Source organism: Oryx dammah, unplaced genomic scaffold, assembly GCF_014754425.2.
Source record: "Oryx dammah isolate SB20612 unplaced genomic scaffold, SCBI_Odam_1.1 HiC_scaffold_26, whole genome shotgun sequence".
NCBI lineage: Eukaryota > Metazoa > Chordata > Mammalia > Artiodactyla > Bovidae > Oryx > Oryx dammah.
In genome coordinates, this window is record NW_024070210.1 from 48,143,752 (window position 1) to 48,166,121 (window position 22,370).

Below are 22,370 nucleotides of genomic sequence, written 5' to 3' on the forward strand. Positions count from 1 at the left end.
CCAGCAAGCGGGGGCAGAACAGGGAGGCGCAGGCGGCATTGCTTAGGGTAAGGACTGGGCCTGAATGCCCTGAGGGCAATCTGAGGGAGCTAACATGAGATAGCAACCCAAACTGTGGGATAGCCAGAGAGAGGGGAAAAAAAAAAAAGAGGAAAGAGAGAGAGAACTTTCCCGCAAAAAGCTCTAACCTAAGGCACTGCAGGGTCTGCTCACAGAACAAAGAGCAAATATCACAGGAGAGCTAGCCAACAGCAGACTGGCTCATCCTCCACTGGAGGCAGAGAGGCAGCCGGGCGACAGCCAGAGCCAGAAGGCAAGGGGCAAACTCAGCCCCAGGGATGGCATCCTCTACCAAACTGCAAGTAGGCTTCCAGTTGCTAACCAAGTCTTCCTGGGATCCTGGACAGTTGACATCCACCAGGAGGATCGCAGCCAGAGATCAGCTCCCCAGAGGAGACACACGGCACACCTGAGACAGCACTCCCACTGCGCACCCAGGAAACTGAGCATCTGGGATGGGGGAGGTGATAAGATGCACTGCCCCACCTGGGGAGTGTGCACTCACCAAGTACCTGGTTACCTGAGCTGCTCGGACCTGGGAAGGGCACAAAACGCAGGCCCAACTGAGTCTGTGCCTTTGCGGAGTACCCGAGAACCTGAACCTGAGTGGCTTAGACCTGGAAAGTGCACGCAACCTAGGGCCACCTTAGACAGTTCCCCTGCGGAGCAACCTGGAGCCTGAGCAGTGTAGACCAGGAAAGCACACATGCTATGAGTGGGGGCAAACCCAGAGTGGCCCAGACACTGCGAGCACTCCCCACACACGCCAGTGATATTTGTTTGCAGTGTTCCTCCCTCCCCGCAACACAGTTGAACAAGTGAGCCTAAATAAATGACCACTTTCACCCCCTTGTATCAGGGCAGAAGTTACATACTGAAGAGACTTGCAGAGGAAGCCAAAATAAACAAAGAAGAGGGAACCACTTTGGAAGTGACAGGTGCAACAGATTAAAATCCTGTAGTTAGCACTGGCTACATTGGAAGGGACCTATAGACCCTGGGGAAGAAGGCAATGGCAACCCACTCCAGTACTCTTGCCTGGAAAATCCCATGGACAGAGAGCCTGGTAGGCTGCAGTCCATGGGGTCACAAAGAGTTGGACATGACTGAGCGACTTCACTTTCATTTTTCACTTTCATGCATTGGAGAAGGAAATGGCAACCCACTCCAGTGTTCTTGCCTGGAGAATCCCGGAGACAGGGGAGCCTGGTGGGCTGCCATCTATGGGGTCACACAGAGTTAGACACGACTGAAGTGACTTAGCAGCAGCAGCAGCATAGACCCTGGGAAGAAGTATAAGCTGGAACAAGGAACTATCTGAAACTGAACTGACCCCACACTGCCCTCAACAGCTCCAGAGAAATTCCTAGATATATTTTACTATTATCATTTTGTAATTTTTAGGTTCCTTATTATTCCTTTAATTTTCATTTTTAAAACCTACTATCATCTTGCAAAAAAACCCTATTTTTAAAGCACATTTCATATATATGTATATTTTTTATAACTTTTGCAATTTTGGGTTTTTTTTAATACTGTATTTTTGAGAGTCTAACTGCTACTCTAGATTTTTAATCTTTGCTTTTCGGTATTTGTTATCAATTCTGTACCTTTAAGAATCCAATCGTCAGTACCCATTTTTACTCAGGAGTGTGATTACTGGCTTGATTGCTCTCTCCCCTTTTGACACTCCTTTTTCTCCCCCAGGTCACCTCTATCTCCTCCCTCCCGCTTCTCTTCTCTACTTAATTCTGTGAATCTCTTTGGATATTCTGGGCTGTGGAGAACACTTAGGGAACTCATCACAGGCTAGATAGGTCTCTCTCCTTTTGACTCCCTGCCTCTCCTTCTGGTCACCTCTATCTCCTTCCTCCCTTTTCTCTTCTCTACGGAACTCTGTGAAACTCTCTTGAGTGTTCCAGACTGTGGAGAGCAAATAGGGAATTGATTACCTGCTAGACTGCTCTCTCCCCTTTTGATACCCCCTCTTCTCCTCCTGGTCACCTCCATCTCCTTCCTCCCTCTTCACTTCTCTATGTAACTTTGTGAAACTCTATGGGTTTCCCCCACTATGGAGAATCTTTTCACCATTAACCTACATGTTTTATCGTCGGTGCTATATGGATGGAGAAGTCTTGAGGCTACTGTAAGAATAAGACTGAAAGCCAGAGGCAGGAGGCTTAAATCCAAAACTTGAGAACACCAGAAAACTCCTGACTCCAGGGAACATTAATCGACAAGAGTTCATCCAAAAGCCTCCATACCTACACTGAAACCAAGCTCCACCCAAGAACCAACAAGTTTCAGAGCAAGACATACCAAGCTAATTCTCCACACAAAAATACAGGTGGCCAAAAGTCACACCAAACCTATAGACACCTCAAAACTCACTACTGGACATTTCATTGAACTCCAGAGAGAAGAGATCCAGCTCCACCCACCAGAACACTGATGCAAGGTTCCTTAGCCAGGAAACCTTGACAACCCACTCATCCAAACGCACCCACAGGGAGGAACCTCCACAATAAAGAGGAACCACAAAACTCCAACATACAGAAAGGCCACCCCAAACACAACAAACTCAACAAGATGAAAAGGCAGAGAACTATTCAGCAGGTAAAGGAACATGATAAAAGCCCACCAAACCAAACAAAAGAGGGGATAGGGAGTCTACCTGAAAAAGAATTCAGAATAATAATAGTAAAAATGACCCAAAATCTTGAAAACAAAATGGAGCTACAGATAAATAGTCTGGAGACAAGGATTGAGAAGATGCTAGAAAAGTTTAACAAGGATCTAGAAGAAATAAAGACGAGTCAATCAATAAGGAATAATGCAATAACTGAGATCAAAAGCACTCTGGAGGGAACCAACAGTAGAATAACTGAGGCAGAAAATAGGATAAGTGAGGTGGAAGATAGAATGGTGGAAATAAATGAAGCAGAGAGGAAAAAAGAAGTAAAAGAAATGAGGACAACCTCAGAGACCTCTGGGACAATATTAAATGCCCCAACATTCGAATCATAGGAGTCTCAGAAGAAAAAGACAAAAAGAAAGGCCATAAGACAATACTTGAGGAGATAATAGTTGAAACCTTCCCGAAAATGGGGAAGGAAATAGCCACCCAAGTCCAAAAAACCCAGAGAGTCCAAAATAGGATAAATCCAAGGTGAAACACCCCAAGACACATATCAATCAAATTAATGAAGATCAAACACAAAGAACAAATATTTAAAGCAGCAAGGGAAAAACAACAAATAACTCACAAGGGGATCCCCAAAAGGATAACAACTGATCTTCAATAGAAACTCTTCAAGCCAGAAGGGAATGGCAGGACATACTTAAAGTGATGAAAGAGAAAAACCTACAGCCCAGATTATTGTACCCAGCAAGGATCTCATTCAAGTATGAAGGAGAAATCAAAAGCTCTACAGACAAGAAAAAGCTGAGAGAATTCAGGACCATCAAACCAGCTCTTCAACAAATGCTAAAGGATTTCTCTAGACAGGAAACACAGAAAAGGTTTATAAATTCAAACCCCAAACAACAAAGTAAATGGCAACAGGACCATACTTATCAATAATTACCTTAAATGTAAATGGGTTGAATGCCCCAATCAAAGGACAAAGACTGGCTGAATGGATACAAAAACAAGACCCCTCTATATGCTGTCTACATGAGACCCACCTCAAACCTAGGGACACATATAAACTGAAAGCGAAGGGCTGGAAAAAGATATTTCATGAAAACAGAGACCAAAAGAAAGCAGGAGTAGCAATACTCATATGAGATAAAATAGACTTTGAAATAAAGGGCGTGAAAAGAGACAAAGAAGAACGCTAAATAAATGATCAAAAGATCAATCCAGGAAGAAGATATAACAATTATAAATACATATGCACCCAACATAGGAGCACAACAATATGTAAGGCACATGCTAACAAGTATGAAAGGGGAAATTAACAGTAACACCATAATAAAACATATGGAGGCTAAACAACACACTTCTGAATAACCAACAAATCACAGAAGAAAAAAAAATCAAAATATGCATAGAAACAAATGAAAATGAAATCACAACCCCAAACCTATGGGATTCAGTAAAAGCAGTGCTAAGGTGAAGGTTCATAGCAATAAAAGCCTACCTCAAGAAACAGGAGCGAAATCAAATAAATAATCTAACTCTACACCTAAAGCAACTAGAAAAAGAAGAAATTAAGCACCCCAGGGTTAGTAGAAGGAAAGAAATCATAAAAATTAGGACAGAAATGAATGAAAAAGAAACAAAAGTGACCATAGCCAAAATCAACCAAGCTAGAAGCTGGTTCTATGAGAAGATAAATAAGATAGACAAACCATTAGCCAGACTCATCAAGAAAAAAAGGAAGAAGAATCAAATCAACAAAATTAGAAATGGAATCAGAGAAATCACAACAGACAATGCAGAAATACAAAGGATCATAAGAGACTACTATCAGCAACTATAAGCCAATAAATAGGACAATTTGGAAGAAATGGACAAATTCTTAGGAAAGTATAACTTTTCAAAACTGAACCAGGAAGAAATAGAAAATCTTAACAGACCCATCACAAGCACAGAAATCAAAACTGTAATCAGAAATCTTCCAACAGACAAAAGCCCAGGACCAGACAGCTTCACAGCTAAATTCTGCCAAAAATTTAGAGAAGAGCTAACACCTATCCTACTTAAACTCTTCCAGAAAATTGCAGAGGAAGGTAAACTTCCAAACTCATTCTATGAGGCCACCATCACCCTAATACCAAAACGAGACAAAGATGCCACAAAAAAAGAAAACTACAGGCCCATATCACTGATGAACAAAGATGCAAAAATCCTTAACAAAATTCTAGCAAACAGAATTCAACAACATATTAAAAAAATCATACATCATGACCAAGTGGGCTTTATCCCTGGGATGCAAGGATTCTTTAGTATTTGCAAATCAATCAATGTGATACATCACATTAACAAATTGAAAGATAAAAACCATATGATTGTCTCAAGAGATGCAGAGAAAGCCTTTGACAAAATTCGACATCCATTTATGATTAAAACCCTCCAGAAAGCAGGCATAGAAGGAACATACCTCAACATAATAAAAGCCATATATGATAAACCCACAGCAAACATTATCCTCAATGGTGAAAAATTGAAAGCATTTCCCCTAAAGTCAGGAACAAGACAAGGATGCCCACTCTCACCATTACTATTCAACATAGTTTTGGAAGTTTTACCCATAGCAGTCAGGGAAGAAAAAGAAACAAAAGGAATCCAGATTGGAAAACAAGAAGTAAAACTCTCACTGTTTGCAGATGACATGATCCTCTACATAGAAAACCCTAAAGACTCCACCAGAAAATTACTAGAGCCAATCAATGAATATAGTAAAGTTGCAGGATATAAAATTATATCACAGAAATCCCTTGCATTCCTATACACTAACAATGAGAAAACAGAAATTAAGGAAACAATTCCATTCACCATTGCAATGAAGAAAATAAAATACTTAGGAATAAATCTACCTAAAGAAACAAAAGACCTATATATAGAAAACTATAAAACACCGATGAAAAAAATCAAAGATGACACAAATAGATGGAGAAATATACCATGTTCATGGATCGGAAGACTCAATATAGTGAAAATGAGTATACTACCCAAAGCAATCTGTAGATTCAATGCAATCCCTCTCAAGCTACCAACAGTATTTTTCAGAGAACTAGAACAAATAATTTCACAATTTGTATGGAAATACAAAAAACCTCGAATAGGCAAAGCAATCTTGAGAAAGAAGAATGGAACTGGAGGAATCAACCTGCCTGACTTCAGGCTCTACTAAAATGCAACAGTCATCAAGACAGTATGGCACTGGCACAAAGACAGAAACATAGATCAATGGAACAAAATAGCAAGCCCAGAGATAAATCCACGTACCTATGGACACCTTATCTTTGACAAAGGAAGCAAGAATATACAATGAAGAAAAGACAATCTCTTTAACAAGTGGTGCTGGGAAAATTGGTCAACCACTAGTAAAAGAATGAAACTAGAACACTTTCTAACAGCATACACAAAAATAAACTCAAAATGGATTAAAGATCTAAATGTAAGACCAGAAACTATAAAACTCCTAGAGGAAAACATTGGCAAAACACTCTCTGATGTAAATCATAGCAGGATCCTCTATGACCCACCTCCCAGAGCAATGGAAATAAAAGCAAAAATAAACAAATGGGACCTAGTTAAACTTAAAAGCTTTTGCACAACAAAGGAAACTATAAGCAAAGTGAAAAGACAGTCTTCAGAATGGGAGAAAATAATAGCAAACGAAGCACCTGACAAACAACTAATCTCAAAAATATACAAGCAACTCCTGAAGTTCAATTCCAGAAAAATAGGCGATCCAATCAAATAATGGACCAAAAAACTAAACAGACATTTCTCCAGAGAAGACATACAGATGGCTAACAAACACATGAAAAGATGCTCAACATCACTCATTATCAGAGAAATGCACATCAAAACTACAATGGGGTATCATCTCACGCCAGTCAGAATGGCTGCTATCCAAAAGTCTACAAACAATATATGCTGAAAAGGGTGCAGAGAAAAAAGGAACCCTCTTACACTATTGGTGGGAATGCAAACTAGTACAGCCACTATGGAGAACAGTGTGGAGAGTCCTTAAAAAACTGGAAATAGAACTGCCGTAAGACCCAGCAATCCCACTGCTGGGCATACACACTGAGGAAATCAGAATTGAAAGAGACACGTGTACCCCAATGTTCATCACAGCACTATTTACAATAGCCAGGACATGGAAGCAACCTAGATGTCCATCGGCAGACAAATGAATAAGAAAGCTGTGGTACATATATACAATGGAATATTACTCAGCTATTAAAAAGAATGCATTTGAATCAGTTCTAATGAGGTGGATGAAACTGGAGCCTATTATACAGAGTGAAGTAAGTCAAAAAGAAGAACACCAATACAGTATATTAATGCATATATATGGAATTTAGAAAGATGGTAATGATGACCCTATATGCAAGACAGCAAAAGAGACAGAGATGTAAAGAACAAACATTAAACTCTGTGGGAGAAGGTGAGGGTGGGATGATTTGAGAGAATAGCATCGAAACATGTATATTATCCTATGTGAAACAGATTGGCAGTCCAGGTTCTATGCATGAAACAGGGTGCTCAGGGCTGATGCACTGGGATGACCCTGAGGGATGGGATGGGGAGGGAGGTGGGAGAGAGGGTCAGGATGGGGAACACATGTACACCCATGGCTGATTCATATGAATGTAATGCAAAAACTATGATAATATTGTAAAGTAATTAGCCTCCAATTAAAATGAATAAAAATAAAAAGAAAAAAAACATATACACTACCATGTGTAAAATAAGATAGCTAGTGGGAAGCTGCTGTATAACACAGGGAGCTCAGCTCAGCTCTGTGGCAAGTGAGGGGGGTGGGGTGGGGGGTTGGGTGGAAGGGAGACTCACGAGGGAGGAGAGATATATACACACACACACACACACACACACACGGCTGATTCACGTTGATGTATTGTGGAAACCAACACAACATGTAAAGCAATTAACCTCCAATTAAAAAAAAACACTAACCATCCAACAGTTTGCCATGATACACTGCCATCCCAGCTACCCGACCAATAAACTTGAAGTAAGAGAGGTGATCTTCATTACACAGTCCAGAATTGGGATTTATCTGTAGGGTATAATTATCCCTGTAAAGACAACCACATTTAAATGCTCTCTTCTATATTTCATATAAAAAATTTAATATGACAATTAACTGTAAATTGTCTCCCTCTTTCTACAGTTGTTCAACTCTATTACAACCATATTAGACCACTGGATTTAATGGTTTTTAAAATAGTCATTTTGTTCAAAAGGTGGAAACAATCCAAATGTTTTTGAAAGTTAAATGGATAAATAAATGTGGTATAGACACATAATGGGATATTAGCCTTCAAAAGGAAGGAAATTCTACCACATACTGCTACATGGATAAACTTTGAGAACACTACGCTAATGAAGTTAAGTCAGTTAAGTCAAATACTGTATGATTCTACTTATACAAGGTACTGAGACTAGTCCAGTTCATAGAAACAGAAAGTGGAATGATTAATGCTGGGGCATGGGGGAGATCACATTTAAAGGATACAGTTTCAGTGTGGGATGATGAAAAAGTTCTGGAGGTAGATGGTGGTGATGGTTGCACAGCAACGAATGCACTTAACATGATAAGAATGGTAAATTTCATGTTATGTATATTTCACTGTAACTTTTAAAAGTTATTTCTGAAACAACATTAGTTACCCTCTCCCCTTCTCTGGCACATTGTGACTTACATTTCCCTCCCATCACATTACTCTGTTATTTTCAAAACAGCGATTTTTTTTTTTCTGTACAGTCATTGTAAAGGTACTTACGTAGCAGAATATTCAAACAACCCATAATAAGGGTTAAACATTTCCTTTGAAATCAGAAAGAACCATTCTCTGGCAACTCCTCCATAATCTAGTCCCTTTTCACCATCAAACTCAATCCACAGTCTAGCCTTGAGGAAGTCTGCTCTCTTGACCCCCATAATCCTCCTGTAAGAGTCCTCAAGAACAGTTGCACGGCGAAGTTTCATTTCAAATTTGTTTGGAATGTCATTCTGAAAATCCAGAGAAGAGAGACTGTTTAAATCAGTTCAACACACATTTCTCTCATGAACGTTATAAAATTCACTGTATTCTATTCCTGTGCCCAAGATTCTTTTTCAGGGATAACAGACCTAGGTATATTGTCTTGTATTCCCTCAACAATATTAAAGAACTCATGCATTTTCTCTAGTCACGTAATAACAAAGACTTCTCATTTTCACTGAAGAAGCAGCTATTGATGGTGACAGTAACACTCACATGAAGGCATTTCATGAGAAGTCATTTCCACCTTAAGATCCAAGAAAGATATTCTGTGACCGACAGTCAGTCAAGTCACTGCCTGCTATCAATACTTGTCTGCCTGTCAGCTTAGGGTTCTCCCCTGCCCTCCGTATTTCCTCTCTGGAGCCTGTCTACTTCACTCATTAACAGGTGCTAACTTTTACAGACTGTGCCAACACTGTTCCCAGAATTTTAATGGGTTAACTTAGTTACTCCTCATAACAACACTATGAAGAACCTACTATTACTGTCTTCATTTTATGGATGAAGAAACTAAAGATACAAGTTAAGAAAGTCTTAGCTTCTGAGCCTCTGTTCTTAATGAATGAGCTACACTGCTTCATTTATCTTTTGTACATAATTTGCTTATATGACAAATGTAGATAACTATGCTTTTAGGCAGACCTTACTGTAAATTATATAGAAATATATCTGAATGTTTTATTTTTGAGTACTCTGTGTGCAATGTTCCAGTGGAAACCATGAAAAGAAAACATGCCATCAACATTCTGTAGAATCAAGAAAAGGAAAGAGGATTAGCTCTAAATCAATTTCACTCACAAAACACTTAGGAAAAGTGGGAAAGCCCTTAGAAACATAATGATATAAGCAGTTTATATAAGCAATATAAGTATAACATAAGTTTTGTGGAGCAGTTAAGCCCATGTGCCACAACTACTGAGGCTGAGGGCTGCAACTGAAGTATGGTATACTTCCTCCCTGTGTAAACAGCAGAGGAAGTAAACCATAAACAATTTCCTCTGCTGCTTATGCAATTTAAAAAACTGGTAAGACTGGAAAAAAAGCAATTTTATGATTTTAGACAGTGGGCAAACCACTAGTTCAGGTAAGTGACTCAACAAGCACTTACTCAAGGCCCACTCTGGGCCAGGTCCATGCTATAGGTAGGTACTGCAAAAGGGCCAGAGATGGGAGGAAAAGGGGATGAAAACACGGCATAAAATGTGGTCACTTCTTCAGGGACTTTACAATGTGGTGTGTGTGTGAGAAACAAATGTAAATGTTACTAATTCTGAGATTTAAAAGAGTAGGAAAATTGCTAACAACAGAAACAGAAGCAAAGTTTTGTAGGCAAAAAAAAAAAAAAAGAGCTATTAATTACAAGTGAGACAACCAAGGAGGCTTCGAGAGAAAGTCCTGTCTGGGGTGGGAAGGGAGAGAAGGGCTGAGGAACAGCAGGCAGGGAGAAGGGTCCCAGCCATCTGAGAGCTGGATGGTACAGAAGGGGGAGGGGAAAAAGAGAGGGATTCGAGCAGAAGGAGATGCAGAAGCACTCTGAGGCTGCAGTGAAGACAGTGTGAAGGCTGCCTAGGAAGAGCTGCTGAGCAGGGAGTCGCAGGATCAGACTGCTAGCTATGTTCTCAGAGGCTGACACCATCAGATCCAAAAGGTATATCAGTGGAACTTTCCCAGTGGCTCAGTGGGTAAAGACTCTGCCTGCAACGCAGGAGACACAGGACCCTGGGGTTCAATCCCTGGGTTGGGAAGATCCCCTGGAGGAGGAAATGGCAACCAACTCCAGTATTCTTGCCTGGAAAATCCCATGGACAGAGGAGCCTGGAAGGCTACAGTCCATGGGTTCTCAAAGAGTCGGAAATGACTAAGCAACTAAGCACACATGAGGGGAGACAAAAGACACACCGGTCAGTGAAAGACCCCTGAAACAGCCTGAGTGACAGAAAATGAATGGGCCCTCTGAGTGAGCGACAGCAACAGAAGGGAGGCCACAGGAGCAATTTCCACACCTGAGCTGAGTGGTGGATCATGCCTGGATTCTGGAGTCAGGTGACCCTGTGTTCAAGTCCGGGCTTCAGCTTGCACATCTTTTCTAACACTTAATTACCTCATCTATAAAATAGGGACGATAAAAGTATTTACCCTTAGGGAGCTGATTCAGGAATAACTGGGACAACGCATTGCATGTGCTGACACAGTGCCTGGCACACAGTGATCTCAATAATGATTAGCCACCCTTAATCCAAACTAATGACATGTTAAGGATGAGGTGGAGGGAAAGCATAAAGGCACCTCAAGGCTCTGGAGCACTGCTTCACACATTTTTATCTCTTCCTTGATGTTCTGCTCTTTTGCTATGACGTGATGTGTCCAGACAGGAGTCTTATTTCTTAAATCCTGCTTGGGACGTTTTGTTAAACTAAGGATTCAGATTCTTGGCCTCTTCCTCAGGCTCTTCTTCTGGAACAGCTTAATGTCTCTTATCTTTTCTTTCATAATTTCATCTTCTTATATACCTTTCTTGCATTCTGGGTAATTTCTTCTCTTAATCCCCAATCTGGTATGTCATGTGAGTTAGGAGGATGGACTCTGGCATTGCACCACTTGGTTTGTACCTGGCTTTGCTGCTAATAACCATGGAACTGGATCACATTGCCTATTTTTTCTGAGCCTCAGCTTCCTCAACTCTAAGATGTGATAATAATAGTCCTTCATTATAGTAGTAATGGATAATAATAGTCCCTTCATTATAGAGTTATTACAGAGATTACACAAGGATCATACATGTAACTTAAGGAAAATGCCTAGTATGTGGTCAGAACTCAATAAAAATTATTACTTTCATTATGGTTTTGTGTTCTGTGACCTGCTGCTTAGAGAATATCAACCATTAGACACTGTAACGTGTTTATAAGTGTTCAGACTGGCAAATGGAGAAGCTAATACTTCTATTCCACCAGTGTCTTGTCATTAAGAGTGAAGATACTTACCATATAAATAATTCAAAACAGACTTAGAACCCAAAGAATGTTAAGAAGTAGAAAACAAATTTCCAGAGCAATTTTAAAACAAGGTTATTATTGAAGATGCGTTTAAAACACTGAAGATATTTTAAGATTTTATTAAGGCATATTTGCACTAAATAAGTACTGTAGTTCATTTTTGTCCTGTTTTGGATGAGAAAAATTTGTGGCAGCAGAAACCATCTTGAATCTTTGGAAAACCAGGCTTCCAGTTTGGAAGGCAAGGAAGTGTAACCCAACGTAGCCACCTAGTGGCAGTACTCCTAAACTGCAGGCAAGGGGAGAAGCCTAAGCAAATCAGAAAGGTGTTAAAAAACGGTCATCCCTCTCACAGATACAGAGAACAGGGCATCCTTGGGGGCTCAGTAATAAAGATTCCACTTGCCAATGGAGAAGACATGGGTTTGATCCCTGGTTCTGGAAGATCCCACATGCCACGGGCAACTGACCCTGTGCGCAGCAACTACTGAACGTGTGCCCTAGAGCCCAGGAACTGCAACTACTGAGACCATGTGCCCTAAGAGCCCGAGTGCCACCACAAGAGAAGCCACCAAAATGAGGAGCCCACGCACTGCCATGAAGAGAAAGAAGCCCTTGCTCGCCACAACCAGAGAAAAGCCCCCGCAACGAAGACCCAGTGCAGCGAAAGAGGGAGAGAGAGAGAGAGGGAACAACTAGTGGTTATGGGTGGGGGGAGGGGCAATACAGAGGTGGGGGAAAAAGGAGTTATTATGGAATTATATAAAACCATGTGTATATTGTCACCCTGCTTATTTAACTTCTATGCAGAGTACATCATGAGAAACGCTGGGCTGGAAGAAGCACAAGCTGGAATCAAGATTGCCGGGAGAAATATCAATAACCTCAGATATGCAGATGACACCACTCTTATGGCAGAAAGTGAAGAAGAACTAAAAAGCCTCTTGATGAAAGTGAAAGAGGAGAGTGAAAAAGTTGGCTTAAAGCTCAACATTCAGAAAACAAAGATCATGGCATCTGGTCCCATCACTCCGTGGGAAATAGATGGGGAAACAGTAGAAACAGTTTCAGACTTTATTTTGGGGGGCTCCCAAATCACTGCAGATGGTGACTGCAGCCATGAAATTAAAAGACGCTTACTCCTTGGAAGAAAAGTTATGACCAACCTAGATAGCATATTCAAAAGCAGAGACATTACTTTGCCGACTAAGGTCCGTCTAGTCAAGGCTATGGTTTTTCCAGTGGTCATGTACGGATGTGAGAGTTGGACTGTGAAGAAGGCTGAGTGCCGAAGAATTGATGCTTTTGAATTGTGGTGCTGGAGAAGACTCTTGAGAGTCCCTTGGACTGCAAGGAGATCCAACCAGTCCATTCTGAAGGAGATCAGCCCTGGGATTTCTTTGGAAGGAATGATGCTAAAGCTGAAACTCCAGTACTTTGGCCACGTCACACGAAGAGTTGACTCATTGGAAAACACTTTGATGCTGGGAGGGATTGGGGGCAGGAGGAGAAGGGGACGATAGAGGATGAGGTGGCCGGATGGCATCACTGACTCTACAGATGTGAATCTGAGTGAACTCTGGGAGTTGGTGATAGACAGGGAGGCCTGGCGCGCTGCGATACATGGGGTCGCAGAGTCAGACACGACTGAGCAACTGAAGTGAAGTGATGTGTATGAAACCTCTGAAAACTGTAAAGCATTATGGAACTTAAAGGCTCTTTCAATTTTAAAAAAGTAATTACTTAAAAAACTGTCATAACCAATAGAAATGAAATAGATGGGCAGATTTAGTTCTAAACATACTGAATTTGTGGTGATGGAAAAAGTGTTGTGAATATATCTGATAAGCAAAAGGAGATAAACAACAAGAGGAGTGCTCCAATCACAGCTGTACATTCAAATTATGCAGAGATATATTATAATGAAGCTGTAAAGAATGAATGACTAACACTGGAAAACAAGAGTCCAAGCAGAAGCAGAATCCAGAGAGTCCTCCTACACAAGCAAAGTCTAGGCCACAGGATAATCTCCTGAGTTACTCTTGCTCAGTTTCTACAAAACCCAAACCCCACAAACCCAGGAGGAACTCAAGTTAGAGCTCTTCAAAAGCAAATTTTTAAAACTATTTTCTCTATTGCAAGGTATATTGAAAAATACAGACATAAAACAACTAGACTCTAATCATATATTACAGCTACTCAAAAAATAAGCATCCTTTCCCTAAAAGAAGCTATCCAAAATTGTTCATATATAATAAATTCTCTATTACTTTTTCAAATGTACTTCCCATGCTTTCAGTCCATATGACAAACATTCCTAAGAACTCATTATAAGTATCACTAACCTGCTTCTTCAACTTTCTTCGGAAGAACTCATACTTTCTTTTGTAATCCCTGGAGTAGGGCACTGCCTTGAGTTAAAAATTTTGGAAAAATAAAGGTTTAAGTTGTTTTATTCTGAAACAATTTAAAAAACTCCCCTCTGGGTATTTTATGAACATAAGTTAAAGGCATTAAAAGAGAATATTTGGAAAGAAAAGTTTAATTCAAAGAAAAAGAAATATAAAACTTAAAAAATTTTAATTTCTCTGTTTAAGATAAAATTGTATCCAGCAATTCTTATGGCTGTAATTTTCATCATTCAGTATTCTTGAAATGCAATAGGCCAGAAACAGGAAATGTCTTCCAAGTAAAGAAATATTAGAAATGAAAATTTCCATTTCTAAAGAGACTTTCAAAGTGATTTCTCCATTAAAGGAACAATTTGAAAAATGTACTTTTTCCTTGAACTCTGAGGAGTTGCCTTTTTTATCCATTACTTTAAAAGACTAAACATGGAGTCACAAGAGTAATCTAAAAGAACTGTATCTTCAATTTTACTTATTTTTGTGAATTAGAAAACAATTATAATCTGAAAAAGAAGCTATATAAAAGAGGAAAATTATTTTCCTGTCATTAATCTGATTCAAGAGTAGTATAAACATTCATACACAGTAATACTTGTACTTTAAATATGAATGTCTTATATAGCAGTATTTACAATGATTTCAACCAAAAAGTTCAAGACATGACCCTGATTTGAAAAGGCACTGTTGGCTTTCTCATCAGATACACTCTTGGTTCCTATCTGATTTGCTGAGGATTCCAGCATTCTTTTTTCAGATTATTTCAAGTACTAGTCTGAGCACAGCAGCAGCCTCACTGAGTTAACTTTCTTGCTCACTGGCATCCCAAGGTGGTTGTGTAGAGCAAAGGTAACTACTTTAAATGCCCTTTTCAAATAACTGAGACCGAGTGTATGGGTGGTGGGGAGAGGAGAGATTTGCAAATGTGCTTTCCTCTCAACACCTTTATTTAGAGCTATACCCTTCATCATCTGTCCTTGAAGAGACAAGTAAGAGGACAACCCCATCAGAGGATGCTGATACAAAGAGACTTACTGGTCCAGTTATTGCTACATGCTGCAAACGAGGGTCTTCCCATTGTGTTTTTTTACTATCTGAAGAAAGAGAGAAAAAAAGAGGTTCTTTATTCTCATGCAAAAAATTCGATATTACAAAAGATAATGTAATGGGGAAAAAAATCACACTGCACATACTGTGATTTATGTAAAAGATTCTTCCATCAGTGTGAGTTCTTTCTTCCCATCCTGGCTATAATGAAGAACATATTTCAATTATATTAGGAACAGGTTTTCAGTGTATGGGCAGAAAAATGGTTTTGGTTATATGGTTGATTTAATTTGTATATTCCATTCTTAGTAGAAGACATCAACACTTCAACAATAATATTAATTATAGTTGTGAAAGAACTATTTCATTCCGAAATACAAATGTTTGAGACAGTCAAGTTAGATGGGTAACAGTTCTATAAACTTACAGGCAAAGGCCCCAGGTCACTGGAAGAATCAAGTGATGTCTTTCCTCTCAGATGAGCTGGAATTTTCAGTCTTGGATCTTCCTTTTTTGGTAGAGTAAATAAAGAAAATAATATATACACACAAACTTTAAAATCATGAAAGTCAATGTTACTATGTTTTCTAATATCAATGGATTCACTTTCATTTGCTTACTCAATGAAATAATAGGTTCTCATCTAAAATCTCTCCTTCATGGGCTACAATATTCAGTTCTAAGGGACCCTGACAATACAGTGGTTAAGACTCCACGCTTCCACTGCAGGGGGCATGGGTTCAATTCCTGACTGGGAAATTAGAATTCTACATACCTTGCGGCATGGCCAAAAAAAAATTTTTTCTTTTTTAATTAAAAAAAATTCAATTAGATCTTGAGAAGGATCCGTATTAACTTACTTGCTCTTTCACAAAAACCATTTAGAGTATTTTGCCCACTCTTTAAGGATTATGTCACTACACAGGGCTCTTCTCTAAATAAAAACTGGTGTAAGAGTGGATATAAAGCTGGAGCACGTGTTATTTCTGAGGCCTTGAACATGCTTTTTGGTACCCAGACAGATGCTAAGGTGTTAATCTATTATATACTGATTAATTTACTAATTTTAAGAGATAAGAAGGTAAGCTCAAAAAGGTTATTAAAGGCAACTCAAATTATTGAAAGAAAGAACAAAATTTAATTTATTTGGATTTATTTAAATATTATCATTTCAATATTGTTTTATTAAGTAATGTATTATATAATTTTAATTTAGGCATATTGGTAACTTTTAAATAATTTATTAATCAAAATCTCTGCATTTACTGATAATTTTCAGTAGTTTTTCTATTAGTGGTGAACCAACTACTCAACAACTTTAAGCCTTATCTTAAAATAAAATACTTATTCTACCTAGCTCATATGGCTTTCTGAATATTATGAGGTATGGATTCAAAAGTACTTTGGAACTAGAGGCCTCATATAAAGGGAAATGATTATGACTAAATATCTTCCTGGGCATTTATGGCTAGGGAGCTAAAAACTGCAAACATAAGAAACACAAGACTTCCCTGGTAGTTAGGACTCCATACCTCCACTGAAGAGTGGAATGGGTTCAATCTCTGCTTGGGGAGCTAAGATCCCACAAGCCATGTGGCATGGCCAAAAAAACAAAACAAAAGCCCACTGCAAACAGGAAATAAATGTATAGCCTTAACAATACCCCCGATATTAAAAATAGGTATAAATATACTGAATATAAATAATACTATTAAGAATTCAACATATTTTTAAATAAGGACTAGGAATGGATTGGGTAGCCAGCCATTCCCTTCTCCAGGAGATCTTTCGGACCCAGGGATCAAACCCGGGTCTCTACTGCACTCCAAGCAGGTTCTTTACCATCCAAACCACCAGGGAAGCCCGTATTAACGTATACTTATAAAGATTATCAAGAACTACACGTAAGTGATTGTTAATGTTATTACAAATTTCAACTGGAAACCACTGAAGTTACCCAGGTGGTGGTTTTGGTGTTGTGGTCAATGAAGAAAGGCCTCCCATTTGGTGCGTGCCGGACCTCCCAGCCTTTGGGGAGGAATCCTTGCTCCATTTCAGATGGTTGGGTCACCTGTTGTGCTGCGTCACTCGTGGGGGCCTGTGGCTGAGGGCCTGCAGAAGAACCCTGGCTTGATGGCAGCTGACTGGTCTCCACTGTGGCCTAGCACATTAATTCAATTATGTAGTAGTGTTTACAGAGAACATACAAATAGCTGTGGTTAAAAGGGTAACTGAATCTGCAAACAGCATACACACTTATAAACAGGCCTAAAGACTGGAGGCTCATTTCTCCAATAAAGTGCTTTGTCAAAGTTTGTTTTTAAAACAATTTAAAATTTCTCAGCTAATTCTTGAGCTGGTTAACAGTCTGTTAACCCTAGTTGCAGGGAAGCTGCACTGACAACTAGAGAAGGTTGTTTTTTGCTCACCCCAAAGACTCACATAGAGTGGGAATTTCCCACACACAAAAATGGGTTGAAATGGTGGTAGACAAAATAAATGGCAAACAGCCACTACAGAAATGGATAACTGAAATGTAATACATTCCTGTGATAAAATATAAGGCAGCTAAAAAAAAACCCCACTAGATCTATACATAAACCAACATGATAGGATTTTAAAACAATAGTGAGCAAAAAATATTTGGAATTACACAATATATTTGTTAAATTTGACACATGGATATAAATAATATTTTGCATTATTTAGCTCTCTACTAAGTACATAAAATAGGCAGGAAGAATTCCCAACAAGCTCACAGTGATATTTCCCTCTGGGTAGCAGGGTCAAGTGCTTGATTAAAAGATAAAATCTTTTCCTCTGTATTGTATTTTGAAAAACAAAAAATCTAGAACCAAATACGGTGAGCTGTTAATGGTGGTAAATTCAGGGTTTTAAGAAAATGGATACTTACTATATTATTCTCTGTACTTTTCAGTTTTAAAAAATTTCTCAAGAGAAATGGTGATATTTTCCTAAATGCTTACTTACAAAGACATATTATTAATACAAAAGGCAAACTGTTGCCAAGGACACAGTGTCATTATGACAAAGTTCTTTGATAGATGCTAATCACCAAGATTATTTTTAGCAAAATAATGATCTTAACCATTCAAATTACAAAATTACACAGTAGACCAGATCATTTACTTTGTCCTCCTAGTCCCAAATGGACTTGTTTTACCTAATAACCAGTAATGACTCACGTATATTAGAGATCTGCAGGAAATGACAGACAGCACCAATATCAGAAAATAATTAGAAGTATCCAGCATCTACTACTAAGTGGTATATTATAACAGTGCCCATAGAAATATGATGGTTTAAATTACCTAAGAAAACACCATAATGAACAGACTGCGGGGTACCTGTACAGTGGGCTTTATCCAGGTTGTAGTTCTGCAGTTGTGATCCACATAATATGATCTTCCTCTTTCATCTTGTTTTTCTTCCCAACCTGGTGGTAATCCAGATGAAGTAGGCAAAAGCTACAGTGAAGAGTAACAGAATTAAATATTAATAAGAAAGAATCCTTATTTATTATGTTTTATCATTACTATTTTTAAAAATATTTATTTTATTTATTTGACTGTGTTGGGCCTTAGCTGTATCACATGGGATCTTGGTTGCTGCATGCAGGATCTTTTAGCTGCAGCATGTGGGCTCCAGTTGCCTAATCAAGGATTGAACCCAGTTCCCCTGCATTGCAAGCATGGAATCTTAGCCACTGGACCACCAGGAAAGCTCCCAGAAAGACTCGTTTTTAAAGGACCATATCTCCTTTTTCACTGAAAACCCTCTTTAAAATGAATCATGTTTTAAACCATACTTTAAAGTGCACAGCATTTCACTTAAAAAAAAACCAACAGAGCACACAATAATGATGAGTGTGATAACACACTAGTGGTAACAACCACTTACTGCTCTCACACAGACCATGCCATTTCACCGCCACACAAATCTTGATGAGATAATTAAGATTACTGGCCCATTTTACTTATGAGAAAAGTATAGTTTTAGAAAATGGAAATAATTTCCTAACAGATAACATTGCTATTATGGAGCTGAGATTTGAACACAGGTAGTCAAACCATAGAAATTATCACCCATATGTGCCAAGTCAAAAGTTACCCCAGCTTTCTTTCTGTGAAGGTTAGAGAAGTGCTGATTATTGTAAGTTTATTGCTAATGAACAAAAGAAGTCTAGTTTTCCAGGTTTACTGAAAACAGTCCAGGTCTGACCTTCCTTTTGTCTTTTGAGTTAGATTAGACTCTTCAACGTTTGGCCTGGTTCCCTAATGTGTCTTACATATTAATATAAAATCTATGACCACTAGTCTGTTCACTAGATACACTGTTCTGTAGATACACAGAGGTAGATGTACATTGCTGACAGCTGTAATGAGCTCTGAGTCTATAAAATAATGGAATTCAAAGTCGCCCGGCGTTACAAATGTCTAACAGCTAGTGAGTAAATAAATGGGATGTAGTAGACACATCTACAATGACGGACTATCATGAGCTCCTGAAACATGTAGCAACATGGATAAATCTCAAAAACATCATAGTAAGTGAAAGAGGCCAGATGCATAAGATGGCATACTGTATGATTCCACTTAAACGAAATTCCTAGAAAAGGCAAAACTAGCAACAGAAAGCAGACGAGTAGTCACCTGGGGCTAAGAGAGTAGGTATTAGGATTAAGAACACTTTTTGTGGTGATGGAAGTGTTCTCAAACTTGACCGTGGTAGTGTCTGCACAACTGTATAAATTTACTAAAATTCATTTGTGTACTTAAAAATGGATGGATATTATGGTATGTAAATTATACCTTAAGAAAGCTTTGTGAAAGCAAAGAAATCTCTAATCAATGTATTAAGGAAAAGGCATGGAAACAGGTTTTCCAGTATATAAAATGTAAATCATCTCTAGATTCTGCAGCTCATTTGGTGCACTTAAAAGTGTTTCTTGGATGAGTACCTGTCAGTGAATCAGAAATTCACCAGTTTCACTGCATAAAGGACAATGCAAAATGCAGTGGGAGAGACGCCTAGGGATCTCAGTTTAAGTGGCTCCAGGTGAGTGGACAGAGGATGACATATCATGGCATTGTGGGATGGCATCATCAACTCAACAGACGTGAGTCTGAGCAAACTCTGGGAGATGGTGAAGGACAGGGAAGTCTGACATGCTGCAGTCCATGGGGTTGCAAAGAGTTGGACACGATTGAGCAATTGAACAACAAGGTGAGTGGAGATGGCTAGACACGGGGCACTAAGTGAGAGGAAGGCTAGGGAGGGCAGTCTTTCTGTGACATCCACCTTCATGTTGAAGGTTGATACCGACTGGGCCAAATGCACAGGTGGGTGCCCCTTCCTCCCTCCTCCACACAGTGCCCATGTTCCTCTCTTGGTGCAGGGCCACCTTTTTAGATGGATCAGCCAATTCAAGGCCTTTTGAGCCGGTGAATTCCTTTGCTGGAACCCCCATAAAAGTGAAAAAAACCCCACTTTTCAAAATTAACATATAGGCTGCCATTCAAAATCACAAACTGTTGGTAGGAAAAAAGTGAGGTGGCCGTGCCAAGTGGGGAAGTGGAACACGCACACACCCAAAAAGGGAGAGAATTCATAGGAACACAATTTGGAAGAAAGAGCCCAGGCAGGAGTGAAGGTGGTGGTGGTGGGGTAGTCCATAGGTGGCTAAGGGATAGAGGAAGCTCAAGGGGCCAGGAGCCTGGACATTTACATTTGGTTTAAAAAATAAGTGGGGACCATATAAGGAAGAGACAAACTCAAAGCAGCGAAAGTCGCTCAGTAGTATCCGACTCTTTGTGACCCCATGGACTGCAGCCCACCAGGCTCCTCTGTCCATGGGATCCTCCAGGCAAGAATACTGGAATGGGTAGCTGTTCCCTTCTCTAGGGGATCTTCCCAACCCAGGGTTCAAACCCAGGTGAGAGCTGAGTCAGAAAGAGGATGGAGGCTGGGAGACTAAAACTCCTGAAGCTATGAAGTCTAAGCTCTAGTCAAGGTCATGGCTAGAGATGCTACTGAAGAGGCAGTGGATGGTTTGGCAGCCTGGAAAACAACAAGAGTGAGGCTTACAAACTCCATCCTGGCTGCTGAGCCTGCCAACACGTGTGCACACCCGCCCATATGACCAGCTGTTGATGTAGCTTCATGTCTGGGGCCGAAACAGCTGCAAGACACATAGGCTGGGCACAGAGCAGAGGCCCCTGGATACCACAGTCCTGATCAGTATGCAATACATCCAGCCTGCAAAGCACTTCACCTGCCAAGCCTGAATGCCACCCACAGCCACCAGCACGTGGGGACTTGGCTTTCTCACTATGAGAGAGACAGTTCTCTGCATTTTGTCCTTAAAGGGCCTACCTATCCCAATCCCCTCCCCTAACCTCATCCCCCAGAGCCCAGATACTATGCTGGAGCAAACGTTCATATTCAGTGTTCCAAAAAGAAAAAAACGTTGCTCAGTCTTATATTTTTATTGAGACTTGAGGAGATGGGCTAAAACTTACCACAGGAAGTGTAGGCTGTTCCTCAAAAGTATAGGCTTGCAAGCTGCCTCTTCTGCTGGAATGATTCTTATATATAAAAAAAAAAACAATGATAACTTTAGGTCTCTGCTTTGTCTCTGAATGGCAGATAAGGTAGTGGGGTGGGTGTGATGGGGAAGAAAAATGAACACTCACTCCACCCACATGGAGATTCTCTCAGCCTTGCTCAACACCAAACACCTTCCAAATTCCAGCTCACAATTCTCCCCCCAAGTCCTAGACCGTCTCTTGGACACCTTTTCTTGAATGTCTAACAGACAGCCCTTTAATGTGTTCAAAACTGGACTCAGTTTTTCCCTGTCCACACCCACTCAAATCCATTCCCTCTCAGGTATTCCTTGTCTTCAGTGGGCAGCCTAGGAGGCCAGCAGCTGCCCCCCGAGGCAGATAGCAGTCAGTCCCCTGAGTTCTCCCCTCCTGTCCCTTACGGCCAGGTCAGTCACCAGATCCTACTCATTCTATTTCTTTGCAAGCTCTCAAATGCATTTCCCTTGCACTTTAAAAAAAAATGTTCAAGTTTTCATCAC

General features: G+C 39.9%; 1 protein-coding gene across 4 annotated transcripts in view; it reads right to left on the reverse strand.

The window, feature by feature from the left end:
• The window catches only part of NEDD4 (NEDD4 E3 ubiquitin protein ligase), a 145,948-nt gene that overhangs the window by 12,901 nt on the left and 110,677 nt on the right, over window positions 1-22,370 (reverse strand). For 3 of the 4 annotated variants that reach the window (XM_040226588.1, XM_040226587.1, XM_040226584.1), the window contains 9 exons: window positions 21,805-21,870; window positions 18,631-18,750; window positions 17,220-17,423; window positions 15,690-15,770; window positions 15,409-15,463; window positions 15,251-15,309; window positions 14,156-14,221; window positions 8,551-8,780; window positions 7,721-7,842 (listed from right to left, as the gene is read on the reverse strand). In XM_040226588.1, coding sequence (XP_040082522.1) covers window positions 7,721-7,842; window positions 8,551-8,780; window positions 14,156-14,221; window positions 15,251-15,309; window positions 15,409-15,463; window positions 15,690-15,770; window positions 17,220-17,423; window positions 18,631-18,750; window positions 21,805-21,870 — 1,003 coding nt within the window. Of the gene's footprint in view, window positions 1-7,720; window positions 7,843-8,226; window positions 8,781-14,155; window positions 14,222-15,250; window positions 15,310-15,408; window positions 15,464-15,689; window positions 15,771-17,219; window positions 17,424-18,630; window positions 18,751-21,804; window positions 21,871-22,370 lie in introns of those variants that run through there. The other variant, XM_040226586.1, reaches the window with a different exon arrangement.